At 42.7% G+C, this 14,524-nt stretch overlaps 1 protein-coding gene across 4 annotated transcripts in view; it reads right to left on the bottom strand.

The window, feature by feature from the left end:
- Positions 1-14,524, bottom strand: part of LOC108606657 (platelet binding protein GspB) — a 41,228-nt gene that overhangs the window by 1,604 nt on the left and 25,100 nt on the right. The window contains exons 4-19 of one of the 4 annotated variants that reach the window (XM_017996979.1): positions 13,894-13,938; positions 10,944-11,079; positions 10,676-10,879; positions 9,500-9,607; positions 9,296-9,436; positions 9,066-9,218; positions 8,866-8,996; positions 8,688-8,771; positions 8,198-8,351; positions 7,366-7,766; positions 6,952-7,308; positions 6,668-6,887; positions 4,024-4,239; positions 2,366-3,807; positions 1,734-2,305; positions 52-368 (exon numbers count right to left, since the gene is read on the bottom strand). In XM_017996979.1, the coding sequence (XP_017852468.1) occupies positions 52-368; positions 1,734-2,305; positions 2,366-3,807; positions 4,024-4,239; positions 6,668-6,887; positions 6,952-7,308; positions 7,366-7,766; positions 8,198-8,351; positions 8,688-8,771; positions 8,866-8,996; positions 9,066-9,218; positions 9,296-9,436; positions 9,500-9,607; positions 10,676-10,879; positions 10,944-11,079; positions 13,894-13,938 (4,681 nt within the window). Of the gene's footprint in view, positions 1-51; positions 369-1,733; positions 3,808-4,023; positions 4,240-6,667; positions 6,888-6,951; positions 7,309-7,365; positions 7,767-8,197; positions 8,352-8,687; positions 8,772-8,865; positions 8,997-9,065; positions 9,219-9,295; positions 9,437-9,499; positions 9,608-10,675; positions 10,880-10,943; positions 11,080-13,893; positions 13,939-14,524 lie in introns of all 4 variants that reach the window. The other 3 variants (XM_017996978.1, XM_017996981.1, XM_017996980.1) reach the window with 3 other exon arrangements.

The raw sequence follows: 14,524 nt of genomic DNA, 5'->3' as shown, positions 1-14,524 counted from the left end.
AAAACGCAATAGTTTTAAATAATTTTTATTAAAGTCTCGTTGGTGACTCACCATAAAGAGCAGCTCCGCTGATGAGCCGGAGCTGCTGTTGTCCTGCTCGTTTGGCTCGTCATCGTCCACGGATATCTGTGAGTGCTTCTCGCGCCTCTGGCGTCGCATCAGCGCCGTTGACGACGTCGTCGGCTTCTGCTCGATGGCGCGCAGCTTGAGCTGCAGCTGGGCAATGATGGCGTCGCGACGTCGCACCTCGCCCGCCATGGTGGAGAACTGTGTCTCGAACTTCGAGTGCATGTCGTTCATGTGCGTCTTGATCACCTGATTGATGCCGCTGAGTATCTGATTGAAGTAATCCTGTGCCTCTGGAAAGCCTTGAATTCAAATATAAAGAGTGTGGCAACGTTAGAAGCGAGCACAAAGTCCAGTACCAAGACGGAATGTTTCCATTGCTGCCCATTGGATGCGGCTGGGTACAGTTGTGTGTGTGTGTGTGTGTGTGTGTGTGATGGGCGCGCGTGCGCACGTGTGTGTGTTAGAGAGAGACAACTACAGCACTAGTTGACGCGTTGGAGTGACACAATACAAAGTAAACAATAAACAAACAAAAAACGCAAAGCGGTTTGCACTACAAACTTTGTTTTCACATCAGCTGTTTGCTTGTGTATTAGTGTGTGTGTGCGTGTAGACAATCAAATGATAATGCATACATACGCAGTTTACAGTTATTTACACGCATTCCCCAATAAACAAACCGCGCTCCAAAGCTCTCTTCCAGTCGCCGTGTTTCAAATCAATCAATCAATTAATCAAACCAATCTAACGCAACTTGTTACATGTGTAAGATATTTACAGAAGCGTTTCAAATATACATATACATATGTATATGTATATGTATATGTATATGTAATATGCATGTTTAGACGTGTTCTTGCATGCTCAAACTCAAACTGTGGGTAGCAACTGTACCGGGCGTTGTCACTGTTCACACTGTTTCATTCCATTATGTTCCAAAAGCGTGCGCTCAGCTGAAATTGTGACTTTTGTGCTTCAAGTGTACGTGTGTGCTTAATTATGACTAATTTTAAGTAATATACTTAGTAGCTTGCTAATTACAACTTAAATCAAATAATTAATGTTGCTCATTTAGTGGTCTTAGTTTAAACGTAATGAAAATTAATAGCCAGTTTAGCTTTTAATATTACATAGCTTATGTGTGTGGCATAAACTAAGCTAAGTTAAGCGTATAATAAAGTATTATTATTAACACTACTTATAACTCTTAAGCAGAACTTTACTTTAGCAATAATATATTTTAGGTTATTTACAAAAAGTATGAAGCAGGCATGCCTTATTATAATGTATAATAGTTCTAACCGCACTCTGGAGTGGGTGCAAGTAATAAATGTATTAGTTTAGATAAAAGACAGAACAAAGCGAGTGAAAGTTGTAGCATAGAGTATAGTTATAGCTTGTGTGCAAAGTTCTCAAAGTAGAGTATACAGCATGCGTATAGCAAAAACTTTATGGAACTTTTTGTTAAACATAGTAAGTTAGAGAGAGAGAGAGAGACAGAACAATAGACGAAAGCACTGGGTGTTTTGGATAGACACGATCACAGAATGCATCTCTTATAAGACATTTTTGTATTACAGTGTAAATAGTAGTAGTAGTAGATTTGAAAAGGCGAAACTTTATGTTTGGAAATATGGTTGAAAAGCTGAAGCTGATATATTTACCTTCCAGTTTTGGCACTTGACCGCCACCAGATGCTGACGAATTCGTCGTGTTCTGTCTGAGCTGCAAATTCAAATTCAAATCTGTGGATGTTGTGGATTGTGCATGAAATTCGCTATTCTGTGAGAGTATCTTATTCGATGAGGACATCGATGAGCATTCGACCACATACGAAGCTGTTGCTGTAGTTGACGACGAAGCCAAAGCCGAAGCCGACGTTGAGGCGTTGCCAACGCCAGCGATGACGCCGCTCAGTTCTTGTGGCTCGAATGGGAAACTATCTTGCGGCGAATTCGTTGGCGTTACCAATGCCAACGTCGGCGACCAGACGGACGCCTCTGCCAGTGGTCGCAGCGAATTCGTTGGCGTTGCCAGATTATCGTTAACACTACCGATGCCGATACCGAGATTAGCGACGCTACCGTTACCATTACCATTACCGTTACCGTGCGTTACGTTGGCTAAACTAAGGCTCTGGGTACTACTACTGAGATTCGAGGTCGCGCTCGCGATCGCGTTCACGTTTGCGCTGAAGGCAGCGAACTGACCTTCCTCTTTGGCACTGGCGGGCGGGCTAGAAAGAGTTGAATGGAAGGTTACACTCTTCAAGAGCTTACTGTGCCTAGCCACGTACCCTTCCAAGGTTGGCTCCGTCAACAGCCCCCGCCCCCTGCTTTTTGCCTTGGTGTTCGCCTCCTCTTGGGCATCACCATCTCCTCCTCCTCCACCCGAAGCTCCATTTCCGTTTCCATCAGTCGCACTGCCCTCTCCTTTCTGCATCTTCTTCAGTATGCTCTTCAGCTTGCGTCGCTCCACTGTTTCATTCGATTCCGGACTCAGCGGCATGTATTCCAGCAGCTGTAGCTGCTGCGGAGGCAGCTTCGAATTGCTGTCCGATGCGGAGGCCGATGCCGAAGCCGAGGCGGATGTGTTGGTTGAAACGGAGGCAGAACTCGTAGTGGACTCGTAGGTGCTCATGAACTGCGAGTAAATGCCAGAGGTGTCGCTATAGCAGCGATACAAGGACTCCGTAATGGGCACTTCGATGTTGTTGCTCGACTTGGTGCTGGAGCAGTCGAGGCTGAAGCTGCGCGTCTGCAGCGCCTTCTCCAGCTCGGCCAGCTTCTGGCGCTCGTTGAGAATCTTCAGACGCTTTACGAACGGCAGGCCGCAGTACTCCGGCGACAGATCGAATACGCTCTGATAGAACTTCCGGCCGCGGGCGCCCTCCTTCGTTTCCGCCTCGGCGGCAGCCAGCGGCTCTTGCGGCGGCTTCTGCAGTCGCAGGCACTCGCGCGTGGTGCTCAGCGTGCTTTGCGCGCTGGAGGAGCAGGTGCTCGAGCCGGAGGCATGCGCGTGGGCGTGCCCATGGGTGTGACGCGGCGAGTGCGAGCTGCGCGCGCTGTGGTGTCTGGCGCGGCTGGTGTCGCCGCCCGTTTCCATTTGCTGCGGTATATTGCTGAGCGAGTAGTTTTTGAGCGGCGTTGCCAGATCGTCGGGCGAGCAGTTGGTCAGGCTGGTGTAGCTGGAGGACATGAGCGTGGCCAGCTTGAGCTTGGACCAGGGCTTAATGGGCGTGCCATCCGTATCCGTATCCGACTGCAGCGGCGTGCTCAGCTTCGAATATGGCTTTGTTACCTTCTTCGATATGGTGGCAATGGGCAGACTACTGCTGGCTGTCAAGGCACCACCGCCACCACCACCACCACTAGCAACGCCCACCAGCCCACCAACTGAACCAGCTGTGGGATCAACGTGCAACGTGCTGCTTGCCGCATGTTTGGCCACCACAGCCAAGGACTTGGGTGGCTCCTTCTTGGCAATGGCGCCCGTGGAAGCAGCGCTCTCTTTCGGAGCAGCGGCTGCTCCACCTCCACCGCCAGCTTGAAGCTGCTGAATCTTCTGCTTGAAGGAAACCTTCATAATGGGCTTGATCTGGGCCACGGCCAGCGACTGAGCAGCGGCACCAGCTGCGGAACTAACGCCAGCACTAGTCACTGCCGCACTAGTCACCGCACTAGTTCCAAAGTGCGCATGGGTATCCACCTTGCTGCTTATGTTAGCCGGTGCATTCGCCTAGAGAGTTGAGTTGAGTTGAGTTGAGAGCATGCGGAAAAGAATAAAAGTAACAATTTTAGTATTGAACATTTCAATAGTTTAGCAACTATTATGCGATGGCTATTGTTAATAAGTTATTTATTTGTTTGTTTGGTGAAACTGTTTCGAGTATTTTGTTGTTGGTTTGTTTTGAGCAGAAAGCAAAAGAGATTTGTGGACATGTGTGGGGTTTACCATGACGAGGCCGCCGGTTTCGCCGGTCGTCGCATACGACTGCGGCTCGTTTTTAATTTTCAGCTGCTGGAGTCGCTGGATCAGGGGAAAGCCTTCGTTGAACTCGCGTTCGGGCTCCTCCTGTATCGATTCCTGCGGCGATAACGTACACGTTACATGTGAGTGAGGTGGAGATTTCTGTGGTGGTGTGGACTTAACAGCTCGCTCTTCGCGATCCTAGTGCAAGACACATAAAGACACATACAAAACTACTATTTAGGAGCCGGGGATTTAATTACAAACAACACAACACATTTAGCTTCAGCATCTTATTCTGCGTTGCGCCTTTAACTAACGTAAATCAATTGAAAATCATTAACAGAGAAATCAGAAATCAGAAATCAAAAATCAAAACGCAAACAATATATTTATCATTGTAAATCAAAATAATGCTCAATGCGCTGTGGTGTGGGCTGTGGGTGGGTTTTGCGGGTGTGGGTGGGTTTTCGTGGTTTGCTTTGTGGTTCACTGTGGTTCGTTTTGAGCTGAAATTTGTGGTGTTGTGAAGCGGTTACACTGCGACTCACTAAAGTGTTTTTTTTTTTTTTTTTATTAAAAGCATTTAAAGTCTATACAAAAGCCAGGCAGACCAATTCAAAGAGTTCCTAATTTTGGGATTCATTTAAAAAAGCGGGCATTCAAATAATATAACTATATCTATTGAATATTGAATATACAACTAAAAGCTCTCGAGCCTTAAGGTTCATGGTTGATTATTATTATTAACGATTCTTAAGTTTAACTGCATTACTAATATTATATATATATTAAAGATCTGTAATGCAATCTCAAATGTATTTAATTACAATAAAGTTAAATTTTTTCATTTTCGAAACCATAACTAAGATCATCATCAAAAGAATAATTTCAATATTTATTTCGGCTAGTCGTCTCATAAACTCTTTCCAGCAGAGTTTTATACTTCAGTTAATCGCGTTGATATAATCTTCCCTGACTGTCAGCCTAAACTGTATAAACATCTAGTTTTTAGCAAAGTTTTTTCAAGCCTAGCGTTCGAATATATATATTTTCATTGGATAACTCTCGCTTGCAGAAATTATGACGCAGACCTTTTTTCCCAAAGACGTTTGCCAAAATAAAAATCAAAAACTGTTTTATTAATTTTCGATTTTTTTATTAGAAGCCCTATAGAGCCTTATTGAAGGTAATAAGTTTTGTCATTCCAATTTTCAAGCCTCCAAATTTTGTTGAATTGTTTTAAGGGCAGAAGCTTTCAATTAAGTTATCAGTTAAAATAAGAAAATGTTATTTAATGGCACGAAGACCTTCTCCTTAAATCAGATGATACTTAGCTAAGCTTTTAACTAACATAGTCTACCTCTTATATGCTTAGTCACTGATAAGCAGCGGTAAGACGCACGTCAGCTCACAGCAAATTATCAGCAACGACTAAATTTAAGTTGACTCCGGGCAACTGCTTAGAGTTGAGCGAGGATGGGAGAGCGCAAGGCAACCTCTAAGCAGCGGGGAGCGCTCTCCCAGCAGAACAAAACAAAACCAACTCCACAGCAGCTTGTTATCCAGCCTTCGTGGCTAACTATGAAGAGCAGCGCTTAATAATTTAATACAATAATTTTAAGTCTTAATTTTGCTTTATGAGAAGTCAATAAAATGGTTTTTTAGCTACATATAAGCCAAAAATTTATGTAAAACTTGGTCAACCGATTTTTTATAGGCGACGACTTATGCTTAAACTTTAAAGTCATCTAAACAATTCAACAAAATTTTAGAACCTAAATAAAAAAGAGCTAGGACTAATGTGTTGTCCTTTAATCTGTATGTATCCTATCCTATCATTCAATAGAGCTCTTTCGAATTAAGGCGTTTTCGATTATTGCTCAGATAACTGTGCAGGCAGCTTATGAAAAATTGTAGAAAAGAAATTCTATCTGGAAGATAAGTCATAAAAAGATAAGTAAAAAAAATATTTGTAAATTTCTTGAATCGAATCTAACAAAGCTTTGCAGTAAAAAGTTAATTGATTGATATAATTTGAAAAGCGTCTGCATTAAAAATAACCGGGAGAAAAGTTTCGGGCTAAACGAAAACCAATATAAAGTTGCTGTCTTTTTATATTTCAGTTACGCCGATTTATATGCACACAGGGTCTTATACTGTCGGTTGCATTCGACTTTGCTAAATACTATGTGCTTTAATAAGTTTGTATTAACTAACGATTAGCATAGGAGACGGTTAACGGGTGCACTAATTAATTAATACTGCATACGAAACAATGCGGGGGAGGGAAAATGAAAAGCATTAACAAACTCGAGAGTAAGCAGCACGCAATGCGATCAACAGGCGTTTGTTGTATTAAATTAATTGACGACTGCAATTTGTTGTGTTTAATTTAATTGGGCAGCGATTGCTTCTGCTCGTGCTTCTGACTTGGGGGTGGGGGGAGCAACCATACAAAGCTCAAAGACATTGGCAATGACAAATGGTGAGAGAGTGAAAATTAACTGTGGAGCGTTGGCTGATACTGATGGGTGGTGGTGGTGACGGTGGTGACGGTGGTGGTGGGTGGTGGTTGAATGGCTGATGACAAATGCTGACCTTGTTAATTGTTGGGACAGGCACTTACCTGCTTCTCCTTGAGCAGGCGCAGACGCTGTAGCAGCGGCAGACCCGCACCAATGGGACTGGGCGTCTTGTCGTGCAGCTCATCCTTGGCCTCGGCGCTGTCCGCATCCTTGTCGTCGGAGCGTACGCGCGACATGCGCTTCAGCATAATCTTGCTGCCACGTGGTGAGGTAATATGCAGTGGCTGCATCTCCAGCGATTCGTCGCTCTTGCGTGAAGTTCTAAGAGAGAAAGAGCGATGCGACGCTTTAGTCTTAGGCTTAGTTCAACTGTTGAGAGATTCACCTGGACTTCTTCAGCACATTGCGAAAGCCTTTGACGTCATGCTTCAGCTTATCCACAATCTTCTTGGAGGCACTGTTCTCGCTGCTGTCGCTCTGATGCACCTGATGATGGTGTCCATGCCCATGCGCATGCGCATGCGAATGATGTGGATGAGCTGCTGCATACGCCGCCGCCTCCTTGTCGCTCTGCGCCTTTGCATACTTTTTGTTCACGCAACGCACCTCCATGAGTCGCTTGCGTCCCAGCGTCTGCAGAATCTCCTGCGCATCGGGATAGTCCTTCATTGCAGCCAGCACATCCTCGCGCGACAACGAGAACAGCTCCGAGTAGCCCACCGAGCGCACATCCGCAGTGCGTCTACGATAAAGTTTATTACTAAAAAAAAACAAGGGCAACTCCATTCGCTCCACTCACTTGTTTAGTCCATCCAGATTGAGTATGCCGATTTCTCCGAAAAAATCGCCAGCCTTCATTGTGGTCAGCACCTTGCCCGTCTCGCTGAGCACCTCGAGTATGCCATCGGCTATGATGAACATTTCGCGAGCAACTTCACCCTTGCGGCATATCGAATCGCCCGGCGTAAAGATGTACGCCTTCATTTTGAGCACGAGATCGTGCAGAAACTCGGGCTGGCACTCTTGGAATATGGTCACCTTCTTCAGCACGCTCAGATTCACGTGTAAGGCCAATTCGGTTTTCAGTTTGTCGGGCAGCAGACCCAGCGCGGTGTTTATATCACCGCCACCCTGTATCCGACCACGTGACCAACTGTAGTCGTACCACCGCAGCACGCGACGCTTCATCCCACCAGGCACCTAAAAAAAGCAACAAAATCCAATTAAGCGGGCGCTTCTATATATACATATATATATTGAAATGTTGATGTTGAAGATAATTAACAGCAAAAGGTTAAAATGTAATACAATTTTTGAAAACCTTCCGGAGAAGCCTTTAGCGCTTTTAACAGGTCAACTCGCTGTTAACGTATACAGTCTGTTAACGCTTACAGCCGTGTTAACTTACATAGCAGGGTACACTGTTATATGAAGTCGTCAAATTGAGGCGAGACAAAGTCCGCTAGTTTTTTATATTTTTTAATTTTTTTTTTTTCAAATCGGATTTGGCTTGCTTGGAAAACTTTACAACTTAGAGCTAAATATATTTTCAAGTGGCCTAAAATTGTTCAAGTTACTAACTAGAGGTTTAATAGAGAGCTCCCATTAAGTCGAAAGTACAGTGAACTTACCTTGTGATGTCTCATGTATGTCTTGGCACCATCGAGTAGACGCTCGAACTCGAGTCGATTTGCATTACGATTTGTTATCACATTGCCCACTTGGCCCACAATAGTCGCAAAGATAAAAACACCAATCAGATAGCTAACGATTGTAAAAATATACCTAAGAAGCAAAGATAGATATATTAGATACGCAAAGTGTTGAAAACTCTTTTGCCACACACAAAGTTTTCGAAAGCACAATTTCAATTTCAATTTCAATTTCAATTTCAATTTGAGATTTCAGCTACAAATAGTTGAGATAAAAATATCATTGGAACTGTTGAAGGCTGTCTGTCTGTCTGTTGCACGCGCTTTCGAAAACTTTAATGCTAAGCTAGTTGGGAAATTGAGAGCCAAGGCTTGAAACAGTCCAAAGAGTAAAGACCAAAAAGTACAAAAAACTGATGGACAGCCCCCAACAAATTCAATTCAATTCAAAGTTTTAGCAATATCATACCCATAACTAGAGCCAAACTGCAGCAGGCGAGACTTAATGCCGCGTCTTGGAATGGATCTGGGGCCGTCCACCGAAAAGTTCGGTCTGTGCAAGAAACGAAGAAACGAAGCCCAACCCCAAATGCAAAATTGTTGTAAGCTCAAGGCCTTGGCTCTGCATAAACTTGTCGCATACTCACTCGGCATTCGTTTCCGGCGTAGGCAGATCTCCAATTGTCGTCAGCGTCAGCGTCGACCAATACAAGCTGCCCAAGTATTTGCGCGTCAGCGTCGCATAGTCACCTGGTCGATACGGATACACCCAATCGCCCTGGAAGCCAAAAGAGCCTTAGTATGACCATGACCGACCAAGTTGGCAGCTCGGGCTAATTTGACTTACCTGAAAGCCCTCCGCCTCGGAGAGCAAAAAATAGAAGCAACCGAACCAATGGGCCAATATTAAGAGGATATGAATAAGATTAACAACGCGCCATAAATTTGGCCAAACGGTTCTACTCTCTACAATGTAATAAAATCTCACAGATCGATATACCTGCAAAGTGAACAGAATAGAGAGTTCAGTTATGTAATTCACATTGTTAATGTAATTCACATAATGGGTTAACTTACTTTAAAAAAGCGCGTAAAACGCAAAAGCGGATGTGTGCCCATCTTCAGTTGGAGCAGGTCCAATGGTATTAGCGCCATCATATCAAAGATGAACTCACGCGAGTGCACATAGTGGCAGGCGAGTTTTTTATCATCGTATACCTTAGAGAAGAGAGCGAGCGAATGTTAGTTTATGTTTGAGTTGTTCACATTAAGTATACGCACCATTAGACCCTGCTCCAGATAGCCTGTGCGTAATTGAACTATTATATCTAAGATAAATACAACATCTGTCATTGAATCGCAGATAAGCCAAAAGGTAGGCACAGCTTGCTGTTGAATAAACAAACAGAGCAGAGCAGAGCAGAGCAGAGAGATGAGAACGGATGAATGTAAACACATGTCAGAGAGCGAGAGAGAGAGAGAGCGAGTTTGGCATTGTCAGAGTTTTGCATTTTTCGAAATTGAGAAATGTGCTTTGCATTGGATTTGCATGAATTAGTTTTAGTTTTTGCCATTTTCATTAAGTCAACGAGCAAACTGCTGCGCCCCCGCGCCCTTGCGCTCTCTACAAACGAAAAACGGTTCAGGTCAAGGGCAGATATTTCGGCAAAAATGTTTAATTGCAGTGCCAGCCACCCACACCCACACCCCCCCACCCCCATATGCATTACACAATTGCAAATGCTGCTGACAATGAACAAGCGACCTAATCTGTTACTCACAGTGGTCGCAATCACAATCGCAATCGCAATAGCAATCACAAACACAATTTTTACCCAAACTGACAAAAGCCACTGGCCACACACAAAGTTAAGAGTCCAGACCAGACCCGTCCCGTCAGTTAAAGCTAAAGCTAAAGCTAAAGGTCAACGGCGATGAGTGTATCACATGCCATGACCCAAACTCCACTCCAAAACTCTCAGCCCCAACACAAATGAGCGCAGCCTTTTGTTTGGTCCGCCCTTAGACGATTCTAATCTGATGACAAACACCCCAACTAACTGGGCCGTGAACAAACATTTGCACAGGTCCGAGACCCAACCAGCCAAACAGCCAACCAACCAGCCAACTAACTAACTAACCGTACAAGCATTTGGCTTATGAGCTAGCTGCGTGCTTTTTAATTGAGTCATTATGGCAAACCGTAAAGCCCCCAAAACACAAAAAAAAAAACATAACAACGAAAGATAAAAAGGAAAACTCTCGACCCAATAGACAACTTAAGTTTAGCTAATTGAAGTTTGTCGAGCACTTCTAACCTGCCAGCCAGCCTGCCTAACTAAAAAACTTTAGCATTAAGCTGACACATGAGCTATGTGTCCATGTAACTTTGTTCAGTGCTCGGAGGCTTGATTAAAAAATAACTCATGTGGCAAAGGCGCAAACTTTCGGGGTTACCTGCAGTTCGGGAAAGCTCTGCCGCACAATGAGGGTCCATAGATTATATAGAACACATATAGTTAACATCATGAGCCAATAGAAGTAAAAATTCTCATCTGGATTAACAACGGAGCGTCGTTTCTGCAGATAGCGACGACGGCGCTTAACAGTTTTATCGACGTCACCAGAGGCACTTTCTGAACCCGTATCCTCAACAGTTTCCTGCAAATGAAATTTCAGTTAAAGTTTTGTGTGTGTGCGTGTGTGTGTGTGTGTGGCAACGTACCTGTGTTTCGGGTATTTGTCTTGTTGAGAAACGCTTCAGGAATGAATCTTCGCGTTTGAGCGGTGGTTTCTTCTGTATGGCCGATGATATTTGCACGGTTGTGCGTAGCTTCATCCAGCGCTGATTCGAGCGCGTCCTGTACACGGATAATGCAAAGTTCAAGTATCAAATGCTTTGCAACAATTGCGCGCTTTTTAGTTTGCACTAAACTAACTACCAGCGGTTCAACTGAAAAACACTTGCAGGCAACTACAAACTACGAACTAACTACGCAAACAATTTGTATTTTTTGAAAGAGTTACAGTAAGAAACACAGAGAGAGAGAGAGAGAGAGAGAGAGAGATAGAGAGAGAGATAGAAAATACTGCAACACAGTTGAGGTTGCAAGAAAGCGTGCGCTAAATATTTGATCTAATTTGATTGCTATTGTTGTTGCGTACTACGGTGCGGCTACTTGCTAAATACGTCATAACTTACGCAACACGAAACACTTACGCTATACGCATTTATTTGAGGCAGAGCTATAAACATTCATTAAACGGCAAAAACGTTAAACCCAAGCGCCGTATACGTAACATCACGCAACGCAAAACACAACACAGCGCACACACACACACGCGCACACACACGCAAGCACACGCACACTACTGCACACATGTTGCGAATGCAGTTTGAGCGTAGCTTACACTGCTCAGTTCGCTTATGTTATATGTTCAAATGTTCATTGTTGCATACTATGCTACGCTATGTTTGTCTGTCTGTCTGTGCGTGTGTGTGTGTGTGTGTGTGTGTGTGTGTGCAGCAGGACGTTCTCTAACGGCAATCAGGCATGCAAAAACGTTCAAAGGTTTGGTTTATCAACACACACATTTTGGTTAGTAATAATTCATTAACCCTTCAGACAGTTCAGTTAATTAGCTAGTTATATATAGGTAATACATAAGTGCTAGATATTTGGACAGTTGGTTAGTTTCACTGACAGCGCAACGTTTGTCATGCAATCGAAACAATCGAAGTAAATCGACATAAATAGCAGCAATAATAATAATAAAACATAAAAAAAGAACAAACGATTAAAAGCAAAGTGCAGATGTAAGTCGACATTGAAACGCTCTTTAATTAGTTGTGCAGCTCAAAAGTATGCTAAGCTTTTTAAGTTCACAAATCTTCAATTTTATATGCTAAAGTGCTTCAATATGGAATCGCTTTTGGCAAAAATAAATAAATAAGGAATTCAAATGAAAAGCAATAAAAATTAAAATTCAGAAGTCTTAAAATAAAGTGCATATAAAGTTGGGTAGAAAATCAATATGGAATCGCTGTGGGCAAACCATTTAAATAAAAAGCAATGAAAATTAAACTTTTCAATTTTTAAAATTCAAGTGCATTTAAAGTTGCGTAAATTTCAGCTTGAAAATCAATATGTTATCGCCTTTGGCAGTGCATAGCACCGCAAGATAAATAATTGAATAAGTAAAGAATGAAAATGAAATGCAATGCAAATGAATACAACAAAAACTTTAATTTTTAAAATTAAAGTGCATATGAAGTTGGGTAGAGAAATCAATGTGGAATCGCTTTTGGCAGTGTATACGACCGCAAGATAAATAAATAAATAAGTAAAAGAATGAAAATGAAAAGCAAGTGGACGGAAAATTGAATTTCTCTAGCGTTTAGTGAGTTTGATTGTCAGCGGGCAAGTTGCCGCCACTGCATATATAGAGAGCTATGTATATATGTATAAAAGCAATAAACGAAAGCTGCAGACATTGCATAAGAGTCAGCAGAGCAGAAGGCGAACAGAACGAATAATAAAAAATGTAAGACTTTCGTTCTATATTATTTACAATTTACAGACATTTAAGTTAAGCACACACACACATAAGCAGGCATTGAGGACTCTAAAGTGTTAGTAGAGAGAGAGAGAGACTTTTGGCGCAAGGAAGGTGGCAGGAAGAAATGGAAGAATGGAACTGGGAGAAGCGTGAGTGCTGGTAAGCGTATTTTTTTTTTTTTTTTTTTTTTTTGAATTTCAATTTAATCATTCTGCTCAAATCGCTAGTCGCCAATAGCATAAAAACGAAGCCCAACTAAATAGTATATGCTCTTATGTATGTAGATGAATGTTAAAAACGGTTTTATATACAAGTCAAGTTTATGGATAGATATATAGAGTGGGTAAGTAGTAGTGAATGCAATATGAAATATGCAGTGTTGTGAAACTTAATTTCTTGCTCTAGCTTATGCTGCTTGCTATGCTCAGTTATTCTCACGCACACACGCACACGCACACGCACACGCACACGAGAAAGCGATGATATAATGCGCTAAATTACAAACTTGATTTTTATTAAAGCGTGCGTATTTACAGCTTTGCATTTCGGTTTGGTTACTCATACGCCATGTTGGCGGCACATACGACGAAGCAACGCAGCTAGGCTAGCAAACAAAAGAGCAACGCAGCAACTCAAACTCAAACAAACGGAACAAATGAACAAAAAACTAAACTAATAATGTAAAAACTAGGCGTGGCAATGGTCTTTATACACGTGTCGGTGTCGATGTGTGTGTCTGTGTGTGTGTGTGTTGCAGCTCTAATTACATGTGTGTGAGGTTTTCTTGTTGCGGGTTTGCCAAAAAACCACTTAACTTTGCTAAGTGTGTGTGTGTGTGTGTGTGCGTGTGTGTGTGTGTTTGTGTGTTGTTCTTCTAGCTGGCAGCAATTGAAAATAAAAGCGCACGCATGCCAATTAAGTATACGCAATTTACCAAGCATCATTATCATGATCATTCGCAATCAATCAGCATTGAATTCATTTTTTTTTTTTGCAACAAAATTAACAAGCGTAGCCTTTTGCATGTATTTCTAAGCATATGTTAGTATTTTTGTATGTGTGTATGCGTGTGTGTGTGTGCAAGAGACAAAATGATAACAACGCAAAGCACTTACCAATCGGAATCTGGATCCGAAGCTCCATCTCCGATACGCGATTTCCTAAACAAACATTTTGGGTTTTTGGTTTTTTTGTTTAATAACATTTAAAGTAATTTTTTGTTGTTGTTTTGTATGATATAAATGATTTGCCACACGCAGCAGCACGCACAAGTGTGTGAGAGAGAAACAAATAGCTGTGTAAGTGTAAGTGTAAGAGAGAGAGAGAGAGAGAGAGAGAGAGAGAGCGAGAGATTTTGTTTGCTGTCCCTTCCGGCCTGGGGCCATCCTTGCTAGGATGATCATGATCATCAGCATGTGTGCACACATGCTTAACTTTCTTTTATTACACACACACACACACACACACACACACACACACATGTATAAACTTTATTTGTATTAATAGCTAGCCCCTTGTTGACTTGGCATTTGCCCTTTTTTTTTTTTTTTTGGACTCACATGCGGGCTGCGTGTCCTCAAGCGGAAAAAGGGCTTGCTGTGCGATAAGATTACATTACATTTAATGCGTGTGTGTGTGTGTGTGTGTTTGTGTGTGTGCTGGTCATTGGCCCATTTTCAGTGTGCCTTCGATTTATAATAAATTGAAAATGAGCTTGTTAGTTTTGTCTGAGGCAAAAGAGCAGCG

This window comes from Drosophila busckii, chromosome X (genome assembly GCF_011750605.1).
Source record: "Drosophila busckii strain San Diego stock center, stock number 13000-0081.31 chromosome X, ASM1175060v1, whole genome shotgun sequence".
Classification (NCBI taxonomy): domain Eukaryota; kingdom Metazoa; phylum Arthropoda; class Insecta; order Diptera; family Drosophilidae; genus Drosophila; species Drosophila busckii.
This window is presented reverse-complemented; position numbering and strand designations above follow the sequence as displayed.